The sequence below is a fragment of the Lathamus discolor genome, chromosome 5 (genome assembly GCF_037157495.1).
Source record: "Lathamus discolor isolate bLatDis1 chromosome 5, bLatDis1.hap1, whole genome shotgun sequence".
NCBI classification, from domain to species: Eukaryota; Metazoa; Chordata; class Aves; order Psittaciformes; family Psittacidae; genus Lathamus; species Lathamus discolor.
Window position 1 is genome coordinate 91298988 of NC_088888.1, and position 22720 is coordinate 91321707.

At 38.2% G+C, this 22720-nt stretch overlaps 2 protein-coding genes across 4 annotated transcripts in view; one reads left to right on the forward strand and one right to left on the reverse strand.

Moving 5' to 3' along the window:
- SH3YL1 (SH3 and SYLF domain containing 1) overlaps positions 1 to 2739 on the reverse strand; it is a 53468-nt gene extending 50729 nt beyond the window's left edge. Inside the window, exon 1 of one of the 2 annotated variants that reach the window (XM_065681549.1) lies at positions 2584 to 2739. In XM_065681549.1, the coding sequence (XP_065537621.1) occupies position 2584 (1 nt within the window). In that variant the 5' untranslated portion in view covers positions 2585 to 2739. The remainder of the gene's footprint in view (positions 1 to 2583) is intronic. The other variant, XM_065681550.1, reaches the window with a different exon arrangement.
- Positions 2740 to 2856: 117 nt separating this feature from the next.
- ACP1 (acid phosphatase 1) lies at positions 2857 to 22667 on the forward strand. Of its 2 annotated transcripts, none has more exons than XM_065681555.1 (6): positions 2857 to 3003; positions 11064 to 11137; positions 11419 to 11532; positions 15935 to 15996; positions 18203 to 18308; positions 19250 to 22667. In XM_065681555.1, exons 1-6 carry the CDS (start codon positions 2961 to 2963, stop codon positions 19325 to 19327), a joined length of 477 nt encoding a protein of 158 aa, XP_065537627.1. In that variant the 5' UTR covers positions 2857 to 2960; the 3' UTR covers positions 19328 to 22667. The 2 variants fall into 2 exon arrangements, with proteins under 2 accessions (XP_065537627.1, XP_065537626.1); XM_065681554.1 differs by lacking the exon at positions 11419 to 11532 and adding an exon at positions 11250 to 11363 and having other exon boundaries at positions 2898 to 3003.
- Positions 22668 to 22720: the final 53 nt, after the last annotated feature.

Below are 22720 nucleotides of genomic sequence, written 5' to 3' on the forward strand. Positions count from 1 at the left end.
CGTAATATGTTTGATGTGAAAACAGTTGGTACCAAAGGGGTTGGCTGCTGCCCAGCAAGCAAGATACGTAGCACAGCTAAAGCTAAGTCAGAGCTAAGAATTCAGTTCTGCCTGTCTCGCCTTGTGTCAATACGGGAGTTAGCATGATATATGAAATATATATATGGAATAAGGGAGAAACACCAAAGGGAATCCCAACTTATGCTTGCTAACTTCATTTTAATTATGAAGAATACAGTTCAGGGCAATCCAAGCCTGTAAACAAGTACATTAAACTCTGCACAAGAAAGCTCAAAAAGAAAGCCTTGCTTTTCAGAAAAAAAATCCTAAAAAACATCATTTATATCCTCACCAGGGATAGAAGCATAGAGAGAACAAAAATGTAACATATGACAACCCCAATGTGTACTACATGATAGTCCTGTGTGTTACAATAATAAGCTACATTAAAAAAAAATAAAAATTAGCTAAATTAAGAAAATGCAGACTCCAGTTACTTACTGCATAAAACATTCAACACTTTTATCAGCAAAACCATCACTATCATCCTGACCTCCTCATGCCCCCACTTCACAGATGTCCCAATTCTCTATGTGCATGCACCAAATCTAAGAAATTACCAATTCCCACAGTGAATTAATTTCTACAATTAATCACACAGGAAATGTCTAAGTAAAAGGAATAAACATTAAAGAAATGTAAGTGCTTCATATTTTGTTATTCAAGGGTTTGAAGAACCCTCATTCTACCTAAGCTTTTAGATTGTCTTGTTCACAATAGCATTCCTCTCCCACTAAGTCATACTGCCTGTTCTTCATAGTAGCTTTGCATTACAGGCTTGTTTGTAACAATGTAATGGATGTTTAAAAAAAACCCAACCGAAATACAGAGAGCTTATAACATCAGAAATATGAATTCTTAGTGGTGAGAAACCATGATATAAGACAAAGAACAATAGTGAATTCTGTTACAGTTCATTCCAAAGGTATGAATTTGATGTTAACTGAAGAAGGTACAGACTGTGACTCTCTTCCCCTGCTGAGGGCTGAGAATGTTTAAGATAACGATCCTTCCCAGGACTACAAAAAATGAAATACTTCATCTCAGAGCTAGGCATATACCTACACATTACACATACACACAGATACTGGGGCTTAGAAGACCTCCAGAACGGTCTTTCAAAGCATCTGCTTCTATATCCCTGGCAGTGTTCCAGGCCAGGTTGGACGAAGCCCTGGGTGGGATGGTTTAGTGTGAGGTGTCCCTGCCCATGGCGGGGGGGTTGGAACTAGATGATCTTGAGGTCCTTTCCAACCCTAACTATTCTATGATTCTATATACAGCTTCACGACCCACACATGCATAGAAAGTTGTTGAAGGAGAATCTGCTTCCTCTACTACTGACACCTCAAGGCACTGCACCTGATAGAAGTAGGTGTAAAGGCACTCTACGCTGCTCCGGTTGTATAACATGGCAGAGCTACCCGTGAGAATTACACAACTGACTCATCTCACCCTTCCCTCCTTTGCTGAGGCCACATCTGACAACTGAGCAGTGCCACGGCCCCCTTTGGGGTCCACCACCTTGCACTCCTCACACCAGCAAGCAGGCCTGTGAGACAGCATAATGCTGCAGTGCACAGGGAGGGGAGCGATGCATAGAGAGTCAATGTTTCTGATTACCAGTAATTGCACTTCAAAGTAAAATAAGCATTTAAAAAATGCAGTTGTACAACTGCATTTACAAATAAACAGACAAAAAAAAAGTGACATATGCAGGTCAGCATATAAAGTTGCATAAAAGGAAATGTGCTATCTGTTCCACTCAACTGAAAATATAAGCTTTTCAGGTTGTAAGGTTACTTAATCATTGGTTTCATGTGTAAGTCAAAGATTTAGCACAATTTTCAGAACGTGGTATTTTTGTTTAACCTCCAAAGAGCTTCATTTTGACTGAAAACCAAGGTAAACAAGCCATAAAAGCAGCAGAGGAATCCAGTCCTGGCCACACCTCAGCACTACAAAGGCAGCATTGCAGAACACAGCCAGGTTCATGGATAACCCTACAGGAGAAGCCACGTACAAGAAATCCCCAACACTCAACCTTTTCTGGAAAACAAAGCATTTGTGTGTTCTTAACTTCACCAGCAGCTTGGTGAGGCCGACACCAGATTTGACACCTCTGAAATTTCTTCTTGGAGGATGCGCTACATGCCACAACGTTGGGCGAGATGGCAAATCAATGACAAAACTACTTGTTGCTCGCCTGTTTGCTTGATCTGTGGCAAGAGCCTGACCGGAGGCGGCCACGCAAGCTGCCCGCCAGAGGCTGTCTGGCCTATTAGCCAGCCCTTCTGGGTGCCCCCCATAGCTACAGGGGAGGCGAGGGGCTTCACCCCAGTACACTAAGCCTGGCCCGCCGGACCCCCCGGCTGCCCGGGAGGAGAGCGGGGAAACCGCAGTCAGGACGAAGGGAGCTTCCTCCTCAGCGGGGGGAGCCCGGGCAGCAGCCGAGGAGGGCGGAAGCCCCCCGCCAGGGTTCCCTCGCTGAGGAGCCCACCTGCCCCCCACACCGATACTCACTCCTGCCTGGGCCGGAGCACCCCCACTTCCCTTCGCCTCACTCCTCCTCAGCGCCGCGGCACTGGACTGTGCCAACACGGCCCCGCCAAGCCGCGCACCTGCCGCAGGTGAGGCGGGCGGGGCCCAGAAGGCCGCCAACTGCCTGCCTGCCTGCCCGCCAGCGGCTCGGCTCGTCCCGTCCCGTCCCGCCCCGTCCCGTCCCGTCCCGGTCCCGCCCGTGCATGCACGGATACTCGACAGAGTGCCACAATTCACCCCTTTTAATTTTAACTCAAATCAGGCAAAAAGCACAGGCAGCTGTAACGGCCGGTGCCGTAAAGTGCGGCGCAAGCGGCACGACAGTCTGGAAGGTCCCCTCTGCGGGTGGCTGAACGAAGATGGCAGCTGGGGAGACGAAGTCGGTGCTTTTCGTGTGCCTGGGTGAGCGGGGCGAGGGGATAGGAGAGGCGGGTCTGCGCTCTGCCGTGTTTCTCCCGGCCTCCTTCCGCCGCTCTTTGGTCAGTGGTCCAGGGTGGGGGTGTAGGGAGCGCGGTGAGGCGAGGCTCGGCGGACTGCAGGTAGGCCCGGACCGCGGCCCAGGCGTGCAGGACAAGGGTGGCTCTGCGGGTGTCTGCTTTCTCGGGGAGGGTCGGAGCGATAGCCGCGGAGGGAAGCACAGATCAGTATCCATCGTTTTCCCGTGCGTCTTTGTGGTAGTAAAGCAGCAATCAGTAGGAAATAACACGTGGAGTTCAGCATTAATAAAAGCGAAGGTTATGTGTGGGGAAAATTAACGTGAGCTCTGAGTTAAATACTGCTGTACGGAGTGTGGTGAGGAATAGCTTTCTGAAATAGGCTGCTCGGTGCTTTGCTTCTAGAACAGCAGGGTGGGAATACTGCAGCAGTGCCACATGGACATACGGTTCTGAGCATCTGGCACTAAAAAAGGAGCTAAAACAGTGGTAAGAATGACCGAAGTTAGTGGAACAGTCTCTGTAAGAAGAGGGTACATATGGTAGGACTTACATAAGAACGGAACTTGGTGAAGGTGGAAGTCATTCTGAGCTATGGAGCTCTGACCATCATGAAAAAAAAAAAAAGCCTTTTTTTGAAGGATTACGTAAATGAAGAACTAGGATTTTTTTAATGTTTTTATTTACTTTTTTTAAGATGTTCTGTATGTTTTAAGTTGCGACTCATGTCATAAGAGGTCATGAAAAACAGAAGTGTAAATGGGATCAGAAATGTTTTGGATGCTTTCCTGAGGGTTAAGGCAATTGGTTACTCATAAGCAAGATGATCTGCATCTTCAAAATCAACAAATTGCTAACCTGACTACCTGGATTACAGAGCCATGCCGCATTTTATACATGCTTTCTCTAAACATTTGCTTCGGATTCCTCCTGGGGATAACAAGCTAGACAGCTCTTTGCACTGATGTAGGAGGGATTTTAACATTATCTGCTTAGTCGTTATAATCTTATGTATGTGCTGAGAGTTGATCCCTGTGAATCCCTGGCATTTTGACATTTTTATTACAAAACCATTGGTTAATATGTTTGGTTTTTTTTTAGTACCTGCTTTTCTGTTGTAATAGGAGAAGTGCAGATTAATTAAATAGCAGAACAAGAGTTTAGTTTTGTGAAATATGTTCTGATGTTTACCTTAGAGAAAAATCAGCTCCTAATATAATTAAGGGAAAACATTATTTAGTAAGGCATTGTCAGTTGCTTTATCTTTGGGAGCCAGTGGCCTAGACAAACGTTTTTTTGCAGAAAAATATGTAATTAATATGCATCTTTCTTTCCAAACACTATGTTCTAAAGGCAGCAGTAATCACCATCCACATGTGCTGAAAGATGAGCCGGCAAGGAAGAAGCCTGGCTGAGCAGAGCTTTGGCTCACACAGCTTTGGCTGTGTTAGGGAGACGCTGCTGCCTGAGCATTCACACACCATTCAAGGAGCTGTCCTCACAATACCTGGGACTTTAACTGCTAAGACCAGAGCTCCTTCACTGGAGAGTGCCCCTTTCCACTCCTCACTCACATACATACTTACTTTTGGGCGTGATTCTTCCTCCTTTGTGCTTGATCGTAGATTTCCTGCAGCAGAGTCTCATTCATTTGATTCCAGGAAAAAATAATTTAATAATTGAGTGGTACAGAAAAAAAACAAAACACAACAAAACAAAAACCAAACAAAACTGGATACCTCCAGAGATGGACCCTGAACAAAGACATCACTGGGCAATTGTACCGTTGTGATTTATGCACCTGTTCCTCATGTGCCTTTTTGTTGTCCTATGGTTATATTTTGGTCTAGGGTCTTATGTTACTGTTGTCTTCGTACAGATAGGTCGTTAACTGTTCTTACCTTGTTAATTTGAAGCTTCTGCTGACAGTGGTAGCCTCTTTCTGATTTGTGCTGCTTGTGCATCTGCTTGTTGACAGAGCACAAGACACTAAAAAAGTCCTAGGTCTGGGATTAAACGTTACTTAGCAATAGCTAAAACATCAGTATTAACAAGATTCTTCTCATGCTAAAGACAAAACACAGCACTGTACCATCTTCTAGGAAAATTACTAAGAAAGCTAACTCTGTTCCAGCTGAAAGCATGTCTAGGTGAAAGTCCACAGCTTACGGCCTAAGGCTTCAGCAAATTTAGCTGCTCATGCTAAGCAAGTAAAGCTAAACAAACAGCATTCTAAACCCCACAGTATAATAACACTTACTCAGACTATTTAAAACTTACTTATTTAAGGTAAATAATTAATATATCTCAAAAGACTGAACCCAGGACATCAGGAAAAATAGTTTATGACAATTGGAAGAAGGAGTGGGCAACTCAGGATGACTACAAGGATATCATGAGGTTCTGCAGAAAGAAAATGAGAAGGGCCAAATACAACTTAATCTGGCTACTGCCATGAAAGACAATTAAAATGTTCCTATAAATACATTAGCATGAGGTCCAGAAATGAGCTTGTATGATGCTCTGTTACATACGTCAGTCTCTTTCTCTCTGCTGACTTGTCTGCTCTAATGTAATAAACTGCATAGGCATCTTGGACCAGGCTCTGGTGTACTGATCTCCTGCTGTAAGGCAGGTGAACAGTAAGCAGAGTGGGTTTGGCTGGGTCCTCTGAAAACTGATGTTTGTTGTGAACCACTGAGTTTGAGTATTGCCATCAGTGATTCTAGACTGCACAAATAATTTCTAAAATGACAGTTAATTTATAAGGAACCTAGGTCACAGTTACAGAGAGGTTTGAGTTCCTAGTTGGCATGGTTTAAGCCCAGCTGGTAACTCAGAACCATGCAGCCACTCACTCCCCCACTTCCTCCCTCCTGCTCCCAGAGGAATGGGAAGGAAAATCGAAAGAATGTAACTCCCAGGGGTTGAGATAAGAACAGTCCAGTAACTAAGGTATAACACAAATCACTGCTGCTATCACCAATAATAATAAAGATAAGGGAAATAGCAAGGGAAGAGAATATAACTGCTCACCACCCCCTGACCAATACCCAGCCCGACCCGAGCAATGATCTAGCCCTTCCGGGTAACTGCCCCCAATTTATATAGTGGGCATGACGTGCTGTGGTATGGAATACCCCTTTGGGTAGTTTGGGTCAGATGTCCTGTCTCTGCTTCCTCCTGGCTTCCCCTCCTCCCTGGCAGAGCACGAGACTCAGAAAGTCCTTGGTCAGAGTAAACATTACTTAGCAACAACTAAAAACATCGGTGTTATCAGCGCTGTTCCCAGGCTGAAAGTCAAAACCACAGCACTGCACCAGCTACTAAGAAGGAGAAAAATGCCTGCTACTGCTGAACCCAGGACACTAGTTCAGTTGTCACAATCCATTACATGTGTTTAGATACAGCCAAATACATGGGATAAAATGCCGTTTTTTTATAGCTGCAGAATGGAAAGCAGTAGGTTGGATAAGACATTGAAGATGTTACGGAAAACGGCTGCTGTAATGAGGGTTCTATGCAAGTTGACAAAAAGAAATAATGCCTTTTTTTTTTTTTTCCTAAAGAGAATGTTGGATAAATATAAGAAAAATACTTTTCTTCTGTGGAGCACTGGTAAAGGTAGCTGTAGGAATACATGCCTTATTTAGTCTGTGTTTCAGTGATGCAGAAGTACTAGAGATTTTGAAAGTATGGTTGTAAAAGTGATCTTGGTATTGGAAAATACAATTAAGATGTATGCTTAAAAAAGTTTTAATAGTTGTGAGTAGGTGATTATGTGTTGGAAATCTGAATTTGTTACCGGGGAACGTTTAGGTTGCTGGGATAAAGGTTAGTATTCCAGTAGCTGGTAACTCAGTATCATTAATCTTGCTGCAGGGAAAGATTTTAAAAATGTGAACATGAGCAAATTAGCTGATGTTTCGACTACCATGAATCCTGGTATTTACATTGGTTACATTGACTAAGCCTTGATTGGCAAGGGACTTTGAAACCTAGTGCTCCTGTAGACATCCCTATTTAGATCTCTTGAGCCAAAATGGAGTTCTTCTTAGATACATATACATGCATTGGCTAATATTCTACTCCTGAGAGAAATCCCACTGTGTGTTGATAGTGGGGGGGATATATGAAAATCAGTCGTTTTGATAGCCATAAGTGTTTTAGATAAGGAGTGTAAGTATTCAAGCAAATTGACTGTGAATGGAAAAGCCAGGGAATCTCTACTAACATCAGTCTTGAGTGGTTCCTTACAAAGCTAACTGAATGTCGAGTGTGATGTGATAGACTTAACCATAAAGAACTAGGACTCATGATGAACTTCAGACAGGAATCTGAGTACAAAACTGAATAGAATGAGTAGTAAGTTTTAAATGCTTGCTTACAAAGGGAACCTGATGGATCATGCAAATGGCACTGGGAAGCATTATTACAGTCACTCAGATGAACTGTGCATGGAAAGATAAGTAGAGTTAAAAGCAGGTTTTTAAATGTGAAAGGATGAAAGCTAGTAAAACTTCTGTAACACAATAGACAGAAAAATGAGGGAAGAAGAGGAAGACCTTTGCTTTAGGGAGGCTCTGAAAAAGTTAGCTGGATAAGAAACAATGAAGATACAAAAATGATTGAGAGAATAGATTATTAGATCAGCAGTACCTGGAGATGAGTTATGGACGTGAGCATGAGATGGATTCAAGTTGTCTTTCCTGTCAGTAGAAGCAGTGCTTTCATTTCTGTATGGGAATGGGTCAAAGCAGAGACTGGAGTAAGAAGTCTAAAAATCAATCACTGGCTTCAATAGCCATCAGTGGAGTCCTTGTTCCTAGCAAATGAGTGAGAAAACATGACTCCGTATAAGTGATCAACAAATGGGTCCAGTACCGATTCTGTGATTGAAATTTAAGTCTCTTATCTTTGAAGCATATTTGGAGATGCTTGTAGGATTTATTTCAGTGGGCAGACTGTCTGGTACCTTAGGTACTGTCTTTCTATGATTGAAAATGTCACTGCAACTTAAAGAGGTTGAAATATAAAAAACAGAGATGATGGACATTCAGAGAACTTCATACAGTTATCTTCTACATAAAAAGAGCATGAGCACATCAGTCAGAAATACGGCAAAGGAGAAAGGAACACCAGAGGAGGACCGAGAGCAGAGATAGGGTGTAGATAATGTTTAAGGGAAATAAAGCTCAATACCAAGGCTATCCCCCTTCATTCCCCAGTTACAGCTGTCAATCCATAGCTTTGGAAATACTGTGCACCTGTAAGGAACCTTGGCAAAGCCTGGAAAGACAGATGTGGGATGTAAAATGGAATATAAAAATGGACAGAGATTATAGTTGGAAAAGGAGAGTGACTGGAAAACAAAGATTGAGGTTTGCATATGTCAGTGAGAAAAGATAGGGCTTTGCATTAATGATGAGCTGAACGGTAACAGTCACAAGGAGTAGCATGAATAGGCGGAGTTGGTTAGGATGAAAATAATACTGCAGAGCATGAGGAGAAAAGAGGTTCTGTTAAGTCGGCTTTAGGATTTGGGCCATAGTCCGCAAGAATAGATTTGAATGATGACTGCAGTTCCATAATAGTGCTAATAATTCTGGTAATATTTGGAATGTGTCATCATGGAATACATTAATTTTTAAGTCACAAACTAGGTTACATGTTTGTTTCAGAAGTAATGTAACTACAGTTTCTAGTTTTTGCTAGAAGTAGTAGTAAATATATTTAATCAGTCAGTGATTGTGGTGCCATTCATCATGATATTTTTTTTTGCCTGATATCATCAATGATGATATTTTAATAAGTGAGCAGGTTATAGAAGAGTGAAAATTTGAACAAGTCATTCTATCCAGGTAAAGCAGAAGGTTAAACAAATAATGAAGGATTTATTCCAAAAGTGCCATTTTGGAATTCTGGCAGCTGGTTAATGAATTAATAGGGCCAATAGCATTAATCATTGTTTATTACTGAAATTTTGAGTGTAGTAATAAAACTTACTGTTCATGCACAAGTTGTGTGGGATCATTCATACAGAAGAAAAATATTATACAGTGGATGTCCTCAACAGCTGATGTAATAGAAACAGAATTTAATAGGTTAGAAAGAAGACTTAAATGTCACCTGTTTGAAGCAACAGGAGAAAGAGAGAATGGACAAATTAGAAGTAGGGGATTATGATCACAAATCTGATACTCACGAAGGAGTCAAATGTGATTGTAGAAGTTATCTCAGGTTGTTTTCAAAAGACCTAAGTAAATATTTAAGTTTTTTTTTTCTTTTATAAAACAAATTGGTAAAAAGCTTTGCTTGCAGTGTAGTCTGTGGCTTTATTTGCCTGTATTCAAGAAAAATAAATTCGAATTAGAACAAGTGCAGGGCTGGCTTAATTGGACTGATTGGGTAAGGAGTCAGTTAATTTCATGAGGAGATCAAGAGCTTCGTTTGTTTAGTTTAGCACAGCTATGCTGTATCTGTTAAAGGAAAGGTTTTTAACATAGATAGTGATGTTAACAAAGATCAGATGAGCATAGACTTGCAAGAATAAATACTAAGTGGGAATTTGAAGGTTTCAGGCTACCGTGGGAAGGGAGTATTCGTGTATGTTACATGTTCCTTCTGTTTCCTGTTAAGATTATATTGGTTAATGCTTAACTCACTTATTCAATTAAAGAAGTGAGATTAACTTTTTAATATATTACCACATTCTTTAATGTTTTTAAGTGCTACCATGTTTTTTTGCTTATTTTATAAATAAACCCAACTTTTCCTGGTTTATTTTTCTTGTAAGAATGATCTAATTTCTCTGCTTGGAATAAATTACTTCAGACAAAAGAAATAGTATGCTTTCTCCTGGAAGAAGATTTGCTGCCATCAAAATTCCCTTAATGTTTCAGCAAGATCTGTTTCTCAGTGGTTAGCCAGTTCCTTTTGCCCATTTAGTGATTTGATGTTTTCTATAACTTTGACAGCAAATTTCTATTAGTGGGTCACTTCCCATGTTGGGCTTTTTTATAGGTAGTATGATTAATGGCAAGTTATTAAATGCCCAGATCGCAGCAGCTTCTTTCTCTTTAGCACCAAAGTATCTACCTTGATACTTAGTTTGAAAAATACAGGCATGAAAATGAAAATGAGGCCAAGTGCCTGATCTGTTTGTTGTTTTTTTGGTTTTTTTTTTTTTTTTTTTACTGTTTAAGATTTGAAAAGACCTTTATCAGTAGTAGCAGAATGATTTATTGAAAGGTATAGGAATGAGTGTTGCCATTTGTGGTCTTTTATACTTACCTGCTCAAAAGTAAGAGGTGAGCAAAGTCATACATTCTCTATGATGGAAAGTGAAGATTTTTTTTTGCATGATCCATTGTGCATCTGAGTGGCATACCAAATATTATGAATAGTCATCTAGTTACTCAGTTTCTGAAGTATGAAAATGTAGGAGATAAAGTAATAGTTGAATAGACTTTTTGTTGTTGAGATACTTCATTCTTTTTCAAAGATTATGTATTTTTGCATGCATTTTTGAGAGGCCTACCTTAGGTAGTTAACTTATTTACACCTTCAATAGCAGATCATTTCTACTGCAGGTTGTTCAGCCATTTCACTCCATCGGTCTTTTTTGTGCTAGTGGTCTCACCAGAGCAGAGTACAGTGGGGGAATCACCTCCTTTGACCTGCTGGTCACGCTCCTTTTCATGCAGCCCAGGATACAGTTGGCTTTCTGGGCTGCGAGCACACACTGCTGGCTCATGGCCAGTTTTTCATTAACAGGTATCCCCAGTTCCTCCTCCACAGGGCTGCTCTCAATCCCTTCATCCCTCAATCTGTATTGATACTGGAGATGGCTGCAACCCAGGTACAATACTCTGGGCTTCCACCCTTACAGAATCTCTCGGGTTATAATAATGTAAGCAATCTACATTCTTCCTAAGTAACTAAAAATCTTTGATCTGTGCTGACAAATCCACACAATTGTTATTTGGTTTTAATTGTCTTAAATTTCACTTTAATCTGTTTCTACAGGAAACATTTGTCGCTCTCCAATAGCTGAAGCAGTTTTTAGAAAACTTGTAACTGATGAAAAAGTTGAAAATAAGGTAAGCTATTTATTTCTGTTCCTGCCTAAGAAATAACTGTCTCCTAGCCAGTTTAGCAGAAATATAAACAGTGAGAAAGGAAACATAAAAATATAAATCTGTTTTTCTGTAGTGGAGGATAGACAGTGCAGCAACATCTGCCTATGAAATAGGAAGCCCTCCTGACTATCGAGGACAGAGTTGCATGAAGAAGCATGGCATTACCATGAATCATATTGCCAGGCAGGTACTGTACTTTAATTTTCTTTAAATATATGTGTATATTTGTTTTGTTGTTACAGTGGATGACAGACAGCGCTGCTGTTTCAGACTGGAACGTGGGGCGCTCCCCAGATACAAGGGCTTTAAGCTGTCTAAGAAATCATGGCATTGAGACAGCACATAAGGCACGGCAGGTAGAAGAGAGTATATTTTCTTTCTTACTCATACCCATGCTTTGTTTAGTCCTAACCATTACAATCACAGAAGTCATTTGACCAATGCATGGTTAAGGACCAAGTAACAAATACTATGTTTACTTTTTCAAAGGACTCTGAAGTGGCCTAACTCTTAAAGTTGAGGTTAGTGAGTTTCCTGTTATTAAGCTTCAATGGAAGTATAACTAGGGAACATAGGAGCAATTGTGGAAAAATCCTGCCTTCAAGTATTTAGTATTTTGGGAATTTTTATGAAACAAATTTTTTTTAATACTTTTTAAAATGGACCTACTCTAGTAATCCGTGATACTGCTTGGAAACAGGAACTGCATTTTTATTTAGCAGGTCCAAAAAGGAGTAGAATACCTGTTCACCTGTAACAAAAAGCTGCTGCTCTTACATGAAGACCATTTACAAAAAAAAAAAAAGAAAAAAAGGAGTGCTAAATTAGAATGAAGGCACTCAAACCCCAGATTAGTAGCATGGTTGGTGGTAAGTTTAGAGGAATATGTACTCTTGAAGCATTCTTAGCTCAAATGCAGGTTTGTCTTCTAATGAAATCATCTCAGTTTTCATGAACAAAAGAATGTGTATTTACATGCTGCATTCCAGAGAGACTGGAAATAAATGTATCTGCATCTATTTAAATAATTCAGACACTCCAATAAATGCACATAACTTACTTTGATTAACTATTCTCTGGATATAAGATAGTCCTTTAGGGCTTGACCTTTAGTTAGCTTGAGTTTATGCCACTAGCTTTTGTATTGACAAAAAGATCAAATAGTCTTGTTATTACCTCCCTTTTCTGTTCTCTTCAGAATTTTCCTAGACCTCACTGAGGTCATATTTACTTTGTTCACTTTCAAAGACTACATGTTTAGGTTTTTAACTTTCAAAAATAAATTCCCTCAATTAGTCAATTGCCCTCTGCTGACCCCTCCTTATGTTGATCTCCGTTATATAATAAGAAACAGGATTGAGCACAACATTGTTTCACATGTTCAGTGTTTTACTATTGGAATAATTATAAGGGAAGTCTGTTCTGATCTTTTCCTTTTAGAAGTTCTGGATTTACTATTTATCAGTGCTTTATTTATTATTACATGATTGTGTAATGATAAATGATACACAGTATTATTTATCATTACACAAGCTAAATGGTACTGAAACTAATCAGTTGGTGTTTGTCAAAACAGTGTAATTTGTTTGCATTCTTAAAAGACAAGCCTTGGAAACTTGAGAATTATTCTTGGGTATTACTAGGGTGGTTTATAAGTAGTTAAATTAAAGCAAAGCACCCAAAACTAGTTGATCCTCTGCTTTGAAACATATTTATGTAATCTCCTTTGGCAGAGAGGGAATGAAAACACTGTAATGAAGACATTTGCTTAAACATTCTGGCAAATTAAGAGATTCTTAAAGCTGAAGAGCCTAAAATGTTACATATAAAGGGATAGAAAATTAACAAGAATGAGACAATAGAATGAAAGACTAAGAGGATGAAATTTTTTTCTAAAACATTCCAGTACAAGCAGTTTCTTCTATAGAAAATTTCAAGTCCCTGAACTAGAGGTAACTGTTAATTTTGCACTGATGTTAACTGTGTAACTAAAATAATTGTTTTCAAACTTCTGTCAGATGGTCTCTGCTGATTCTCTAATCTGTGGACCTCATACAGTCTCATAGTTCTTCTGGAAAGGGGGGAGACTCAACAGTGTAGAATAGGAGTTTTCAGAGTGGTTAGGTTAGTACAAATGGAAGTGTATTTGTTTCACCATGAGAGACAAATTCAAGGGTAGAATTTTGTATGTGGCTTGTTTCAGAATAGATTAAGAAAGATTAAATACAGGAGCTGCAGGAGTAGAGAGGAGGGATTTATCTTCTGTTGCCTTCGAAATACTGTCATGAGTACCTCATGCAATTATCCTCTTTACTCCTGTGGAAAACTCTTACCCATCCAGCAAAAGGCATTTTCTTTCATGTAATTTTGTGCATAATTATGATAATCATGGATTGTATCTTTAATTCAAAACTGGCATAAATGCGGCAAGAACGATTTATGTAAGAGGGAATGTTAAATTGGTTACATCCTACCATCATATATAGTGATCAAGTGAATTTTAAGTTAAAAGTGAAGTATAACAGTAAATGTATATATTCATATATAAAATAAAGGGTATTTTAACATTTTAGTTGATGGTAGGTTGCTGTATGTTTATGCATTGGTTGAAATGCTTTTAAGTTCTTATTCTTCATGCACAAAATAGACAGGTATTAATTAGTTTCACTCTTATTCATGCGGAGACCAAAATTGATTTCTATATGACTCATACTGTGCATTTGCCTTTAACACAAGCATCCTCTAATCTCCATTTGGTATTTAACACTGTTTCACAACTGGATAAATTTAAGGACTGCTGCCTCTCTTTGTTTTTTAGACAGAGGAAAGATTTCCCTTAAGAAAGGGAAATTTTTAAGAAATAGATTAGAATGATGATGTGGTTTTCCACTGATGGTCTTTAATAATGGTTATATATTTGGGGTTTTTTTTGAATGCAGAGTTATTGTTGTCTGTGTAGTTCCATCCAAACTTGACTACTTGAACTCTCCACTACTCTCTTCAAAATGTACATAAATTTTTATGTCCTCAGTTTCTTCCCCCAAAGTGCTAGTTTTCATAGTTTTGAGGAGTATCTTCAGTTCACTGGAGTTTGCTCAATTAAGCTTTTTGTATCTGACATTACTATGAGGCTTATGACCACAAGCAAGCCAGTAATCTTGTTTTTAGGCCTATGCTAATGCTGGTTCACAGAGAAGTAACTATCAAGTTGTCAAGTACACAGGGAGTGTGGGAAGTGTGGCAGGTATGCTTTTCCCTTTCACTGGTTTTTATTTTATTCCTACGTATGTCTGCACTACACATTTTCATAGGGGCTAGTGTTTAGCCCTGTAGAGTGATCAGAAGCAGCTTGTAGAGGTATTGCTTAGAGTTGCCAGGAAAACAGAGCTATTTCCACTGCAAAAATATTTTCGTAGGTCAAAGGCACTGCATGAATACAGCAAATATTTTTACAGTGAAAATAAACAAGTCTGCATTAGTTTCCACCATTAACCCTTTCTTTTCAAATGTTCCCTCCCCCACACCTCATTCATTCAGTTCTCCTTGTGTGGAATATTTCATTTAATGACTTCAGTCTGGTGGTGATTTCTGTGTCTTTTCTTAGTGCTGTTATGGGAGCTTGATCAGTATCTATCTGCTGTTTGCACAAAAAACAAGTGGGTGTTTTGCCATCTAAAACTTTTCTTAAAATATGTAAATGATTTTTAGAAGTTAAAACTCTGACTTATAGGATAAAGTGTTTTGCCCTTTTGTCTGGTCACTTGCTCACTCACTTGTCTGGCACATCCTTCCCAGAGATGCCTGCCAGAAAAAACCTGTACTGAACAAACTTCCACAGACTATGCATGAAATGCAGTCTTAATGTGAACTCATTACAGATTTTATTCCATTTATGCATCCTCATTATGGACACTTTGTTCAGATATCTTATACTAGCATACTGTGCATTGTAGACATGGTCTGAGAAGGTCTATGCTAGGGCTTAAGCATAAAATAAAATATAATTATACTGGTAAAAATCTGCAGCCATCCCTATTCAATACAGATAACATTAGTACTTAAGTTAGTGGTTTATCTGCAGTGTTTGCCTACCTGACTCTGAACTCGGATCTTGAATTTAGAATTTAGTTAATATTCATGTTTAGGAGTCAGTAGTCCTACTACAGGAAAGAGAAAGAACATGGTATGGTGGTAGGAAGATGTACAATAGATCCCAGGGTTTTTTACATCATACTATAAATTTTGTAAACTTTATATGGCTTAAAAAATACTGCAAATACATTTGTTTTTAAGGGATTGTAACTCATACCGTCATACTTTAGCTTTGAATTTCATTTGGTATCTTTCTGTGTATGTAATGACAAATTTCTAGATCAGAACTATTGCAGCTGATTCCAGGTCACCTTCATTTTTGTTTTCCTATCAAGAAAGTAATTTGTCTACATTTTCACTGTCTCGTTTCCAAAACCAGAAACCTACTTTAGTTTTAGTAATTGGAAAGCATTAGAAATGTCACTTGTATTGGTAAAATAGTTAACTCGGGGTTTTTTGTGGAAAACTTGCAGAAGTGGGTAATTACAGCAGAGTACACTTAAAAGGTCTTAAGTTATTGTAAAAGTTGATGAAGGTACACAGTTTTATTCTTTCCATCTGTGTTTCTTTTAATAAATCGGAACTACAAAATTTGAAAGTACTTTCTTTCCCCTTTTTATAAACCAAACACAGTTTATGGGCTAAAGCACGTATTTTTAATTCTAGGTTACTAAAGATGATTTCCAGACCTTTGATTATATACTCTGTATGGATGAGAGCAATCTAAGGTAATGTATGAAGAAATGAAAGAAATTCATGTGGATTACTTCTAGTGATGCCTTGTAAGTCACTTTGAAGGCAGATGGCACATTTTACTGTTTAGCTTGTCTTGTGGGGTTTTTGGAGGGAGGGGGGTATGGTTTGTTTCTTTGTTTGGTTTAGGGTTTTTGTATGTTTGTGTGGATGATATCCTAATAGATTCTTCACTTCTAATAAATGCAGTGATCTAGAACTCAATGGTTTATTTGTGTGATCCACACCAATTAAGGATGTGGAAATTTAGTATGCTTTGTGCTATACATGTGCAGCTGATGCCTGTGCAGATAAGAATGAGGACGTACTGTCTTGATGAGTGATCTGGCTTTCTAATTGCATGGGATTTAAAAGACACTGGAAATTTGGAATAGAATAAGCTGTGAGATAAGTAAGGTTGTTAGCTGGGGAAATCTTGTTTGTTGCTGTTAGCCATGTTCTAATTAAGTGTGTCTTTGAGACAATTTATGCTTTAGAAAGATTTGGTGAAGTAGCTGCCTAGTGTGAGAATTTGGATATCATTATTTTTACTTAATTACATACATATTGGTGATTGGGGTTAAGGAGCTGAGCTTTAATAAAGTACAAATATCAAAGTGCTTGTAAGGACTGTTACTTGTAAAGTAAGTTTAAAAAACCCCAAGACCCAAATAAAACCCTGTTAGTAGCACATAGACTTTCAGAAGCAGCACTACTTAACAAAGTTTTATTTTGTTGAATCTTCTAGATGTGTGGAATGACCTCTCTTACACAGCCTGCATGAATGAAACACTTTGATTGCAGCGTGTTGGGCAAAGACATGACTATGCTTACTTCTATTTTCACTTGAATTCTTGAATAAAACTTATTCTGTATTAACAATTTATATGATATGAGCTGTAGAGCAGAAGAAATGTCGTAACTATAATAGGGATATTGCTGCTGCTACACTTAAGTTTCACCTTAAACTTGTACCCACTTCAACCATTTTCCCTGGGAAATGTGCGGTTTTGTAGCACTCAAGAGTCTGATTCCAGGTGTTGATGGAGTGACAGAAAAGAAAAATTTGGAACATCCCTTTTCCTTAGTACCATAGCCACTTGGCCCTCTCCTGTTCATTAAGTAGTATGCCAGAAGGTTTGAAGAAAATGGTTAGACATTATTTTAATAATAAAAGACTAGAGAATTTAATGAGAATCTGTAAATTTAAAGCAGTAACTTCTTAGAGGAGTCCTGATTTTATAAGGAAAACCAGTATTTTGGTTTCACTGCTATTCTAGACTTTCTAAAATTATTTTCTTACTCAGAATTAATAATTAGAATTTAATTTCTTAAAACTGATTATGCATATGATTAAGTATTCACAGGGTTTTTCACCTTTTTTAATGTTGGGTAAGTAAAATGAGCTGCTATGGAGATGTGTAATCTTAAAAGAATTTAATATTTCTGTCTGTTTAGCATTGAGAAAATCATAGTACTGAGCTGCTTTAAATCTGAAGATTATGAGAGGTACATTGTAAGTGCATTTGGGTTAATAGACCGCTTTTTATAAGTAGGCGGGGAAAACACCATCTCAAAACAAGTATGTTTTATCAATGGGAGGCAATGTAAAAGAAACAGGATGTGACAACTGATGGAATGTTACAGTATCTCAGAGGAAAGACCCATTCTAGCTCACCAATTTACCATTTTCTGATAACCAAATGCAATAGGATTTGACGGGAGTTACAGAGGTAGTATTGAGAGCAATACTTGCAGCATGCCAATTTAAAACACTGGTTTTGAACAAATGGGAGAAGCTTACTCATACTTTTGGAAAAATACCTAGACAATTTCCATTATTTTTTGTGCAGTAGAAGCTAAAGGTAGATACTGAAAGTACTAATAATTGTTTTGAGGAAGAAGTTGATAAACGTACTGTTACAAAGTTCTGTTAAGTCATAAGTGACTGACTGCTTGCTTATGCTTTGAATTAAGTTTATGTACATGTTCTCCATACTCAATTAAAAGAAAAAAAACCCAAACCCCACAACAAGAAACAAATGAAAACAAACAGCAGTGTAGAAAGTCCACAGAACTGACAGAGTCCAGATGCATATTGTTTTCCTGTGTTCTCTAGAACTGGTCATTGAGCATCTCATGCTGATGCCAAAAGAGTTCTGAAGAAAAATTCACAGGAAAATTTTATTTTCTCTTTTACAGAGATCTGAAAAGGAAAAGCAACCAAGTTAAAGACTGCAAGGCCAAAATTGAGCTGCTTGGGACTTACGATCCACAGAAACAACTTATCATTGAAGATCCATACTATGTATGTATAAAAGAATTCTTCTGGTGGCTTGATTAAAAATTATGTGTATATGGCATATGATCTTTTGAGATCCCACATATTGGCATGTGATATATGATCTGATGCTACACAAAACCAAGTGTAGACGTATTTTTTAAATGACTTAACAAAACAATATGAATTATTGGGATAGGAAAGGAGAGCATGTCTGTGCTTATAACAATTGCTTAAATTTAAATAAGGCAGTGCATCTGTTTTTGATACTGGATGGCTCTCTAGTTGGTCAGCCTCCTTGCAAAGAGGACCTAATCAAGACAGAGGCAAAGACATGGACAGAGATGGTCAAAGAAGTTGAATAACGTCAACTAAGAGCAACCAATTAGATTAAAATTCTTCAGTTTAGAAAAGAGAAGTAGATGAAGGTGCAGGAGGGTTCTGTAAAATCTTGATAGCATGGGAGAAGGTGAGTAAGGAATTGCTGTTCATTACCCAAGAACAGAATATCAAATGGCATATGTGGGAAGTGGGTTCAAAACAGAAAGAGGGTGGGGACTTGGGGTTTTTTTTTTGTTGGTTTTTTTGGGTTTGTTTTTTTTTTTTCCTACCAAGCATTTTGTCAAACTCTGAATCTCAAAGTGGCAGGTTACTGTAAAAGTAAAGAAAAAAAAGAAAAGGCTTGTAAGGGCTCAAAAACTGAATGGAAGAATTCCTTGAAGGGGAAGTTTATCCAGGACAGCTGAGTACAAAGTTATAGTGCTTGGCTGTGGAAACTCCTGAGCTGCAGGTAGTTCAAGTTAGGGAGAAATATGCATAAACTATCACTATGTATTTGTACTGTGTTATTCTCCCCTAATGTCAGTTATTTACCATTGCTGACCATGGGGAAACCAGTTTACAACAACTTTTTGTTTGAACCACTATTGCTGTTCTTACAGGTTTTCTTTTCCTCTGTTCTTTTCTAGGGGAGTGAAAAGGACTTTGAAACTGTTTACGAGCAGTGTGTTAGATGCTGTAAAGTGTTTTTGGAGAAGTCTCATTAATGCTTTGTCATTTTATTTCTGAAAGAAAATAATTAGCTTCTCCTGAAATATGTAAGGTTTACTTGATTGATGTATTTAAATTGTAAAATTATGCCTCACTCGGTTCAAAACTGTTTCAGAATCATTTTATATTTTAGGTTTTCTGTCATTAATTAAAAAGCATAGAAAAGTTTTAATTGGATTAGATGTTCAACCATTTTATCACACATCAATGTTGTAGTAAAGTATGTAATTCAGAATTAATTTATCTCTAAACTCTTCCAGTGCTTTCTCACAAGCACTGCAAAAGTAACATCTTGCTTCTTTATCTGCTATAGTAACTAAATTGAGCTCTTCTTATTGTGCCATTAGTGAGTTAATTCAAATGACTTTCAGTGGGAGTCTGTAAGATAATAGTTCATGTATGATAATGTAGGCGTGTCATCCTAGTGTTGTTAGACAGCCTTTGGACTGATGCTGTTCCATATTGAGCCTACTAGACTAAAAGAACTGCCTGCCCCCAGACAGACGCTGTTCTTAGCACTATTTCAAAGCTTAAGCAACCAAAACCTTTGTGTGTGTCAACAGGATCCTGTGAAAACGGGGTTTTTCATGTCAGTTTAAGTGCTCAGTTATTTAAAGAAAAGGTGATATTTGTTCTAGTACATTTTCTGCTAATTAAGAACACAGTTCAGAAATAGTGATTGATGTTAATAGGACTTCTCCAGCTAGTCTTCCTTTGGTCTTTTGGTCAATTCCTAGTGCGCTGATACAAGCACATGTAATATTGTATTTACTTTAAGGACAGAACAAGTCAGCTTAAAAGCCTAAATGTGAAACATACAGTTTGTATCTCACAGTAGTAAAATACTCAAATCCATGCAATATATTCAGTGAGATTTGCTGTAATCCTAGTTCCTATGTGGGTGTCAGACAGTATTTTCAGATTTACTCAGGAGAATTGATAGTCTGTCAGAAGTGTTCTCTGAGAGCATAGCTCAGCCCAAAGACAGTCCATCTGTAATGTAATGCAAAGTTAACAGAAGGCCAGTAAGTAGAAAGTTCTGCTTTTGGACAAAAATTGAATGCTTTGTTAAAATCCATGTCTTTTTGTCTGAACATCACCTTTCATTTCTGTGTAGAAACACAAGTGTACTGCGATCAGTAAGATCAGTAATGTAACTGATACCAGGAGAATTGTTCTATTTTCAGTAATGACAACATTGGTGTGAACTCGCATTACTACATTGTCTGTAAAATTTGATCTATAAAACTTGCTTTCTTACTTACGGAGCTGTGTTTTTCCCTCTGTCTGCCTTCCTAGCTACTAAAGTAGCCTCTGTATTTGTCAGCCGCTTTCTCCTCTGAGAGAAGGGTGCATTTTGATAGAGGTCCCTGTTACTCCTGAGGAGGAAGGAATCCTGTTATCACTCTGTGCAGCAGCCTGCTCAATGCGGATGATCCATCCTGGGACTCTTGCTGTAGAACAGCTGTTTGTGTTAGTGAGGTTTCTGTTTTGTGCTAAAATTTCTATCAGACATAAAACTTAAGAACCTGCTTACAGAAAGGCAAGTGGTAGGTGGAACACTTAAATACAGAAATCTGGATCTTTGTGCTTTTTTGCATTACCAGTATCTTTGACTTCAAAAGAACAAGCTTGGAGATTTGCAAGTTAATAGATGCTTCACTTCAGGACAAAGAGTAATCGATATATATGATATTTCAGGTGAGATCAAGCACTGACTCTGGAATAAATTATTTTCCATTTCTTTTACAGATGTTTTGATAAAGTAAATGAGGGAGAACGATGAGCAGCTAGGGACAAACCATCTTAAATGTGGTTTTATGCACTGACCTCAGAAGTGGAAGTATTTAGGTGTAATCTAATGTTATTCTCTGGTATAATGACCACTTAAAATACTCCAGTGAAAATAAAGTAATTCAGAAGATTGAGAACATGATGGTTTGTGCTTTCCTATTCATGGATGAGTAGGACCATGATGGAATTGAGCCTATAGTTTCCTACATATTAAACTTAAGATTTAAAAGTCTTAAATCTTTGAGCTGCTAGGGTAGCAGAAGGGAAATGAAAAGGTAATACTGTGTAACTTCACTAGGCTAAGGAATCTCCCTGCAAAGTAACATGAAGTCAAAACTGTTTGTGTTAAATTAAGATTTTAAAAGTTTCGGCCTTAAGGTATATTTTCAGCAAGTAATCTATTGGCTAAATCATTCACCAGCTCTACTAGGAGGAAGAAGCTGATGGATTGATTTTACCCTTAGTGGGTTCCTTTTGGAGAAGGGGAAGGAGAGCACCATGGTATTTTACACTACTTGTAGAATACAAGAATACAGAGCAGGGATTGCCTTCAGGAGGGACACTTGTGCAATACCGTTATTTGGGTTCCAAGAGAAGCAGTGGACTTCGGATTAATACACAAGTTGTGTATCATCCAGATGACTGAGCTCTTACAGGTTTAAAATACCCCTCATGAAAAATGTAATGTTGGATGAGAAACTGCAGAACAGACTCCTCCTTCCCTCTCTTCTCCCCCACAGCTTGTTTTACGTCAGGTAGTAAGGTTATATCCAAGACTAAATACAAAAAAATGTGCTATAGTATAGTTATATCTTCTCTCAAAGCACACAGACCTCTGCTAAATCTGGAAAAGACTTCCATGGGATTGATTTATTTATATTCATCTATTAAATATTAAATAATTTACTTTTTTCCTTTTGCAATTTTTCTAGAAGATTTTTATTGAACTGGATTTCAGATGTCATACAACAGAAAGAAAGATTTGTACTAATTTATAACTCATGTTCAGTCATATGCTGTGATCTGATCTCAGCCTATGGAACCACGGAGAAGCAGAGTTCCACCCACCTATATGTTTACTGCGGGTGAGCAGCCAAGTGAATCCTGTAGCAGTAGATTCCTTTACCTACTAGTTTTTCAGTATGCACATGTTACTCCCATTGAGCAATGAAACTTCAGCATTTAGTGATTACTGAAACCAAGTAACCTCTCCTTTACTAAATACAGCCAAGTTCTAGGCTTGCATTTTGTACTTCTGCCTTTTCTTTCTTCTGAAGAGCTAGATGAAAAAAGCTTCTGAAGTGTGCATTTCCAGTATCCCAGATTCTAGCTGTTTCTCAGAGTGGAGAGGGGTGTGTTTGGTTCTGTTTCTACATTTTGTGGGTTGAATTGAGGGTAAAATGAAAGCTAAATTGACAGTATTAAGATAAGAGTACCAGAAGTTCATCTACAGTTCACAGATAAAATTTTTGTTCCTGTTTATTTTATTATAACAACTGGATTTAATACCTGATTTAAGGAATAAAGGGAAATGTGTATTCAGGTTTCTTGAGTTCACTGACTCCTTAAAACTGTTATGACACTGAAATGATTTA

What these genes read in the sequence shown, in the direction of transcription:
- ACP1 (XM_065681555.1), top strand. Translation starts at nt 2,961, where the DNA reads ATGGCAGCTGGGGAGACGAAGTCGGTGCTTTTCGTGTGCCTGG. An exon ending in CAGCACATAAGGCACGGCAG is followed by an intron (nt 11,533 to 15,934) that starts GTAGAAGAGAGT and finishes TTTTAATTCTAG; the next exon opens with GTTACTAAAGATGATTTCCA. An exon ending in TCATTGAAGATCCATACTAT is followed by an intron (nt 18,309 to 19,249) that starts GTATGTATAAAA and finishes GTTCTTTTCTAG; the next exon opens with GGGAGTGAAAAGGACTTTGA.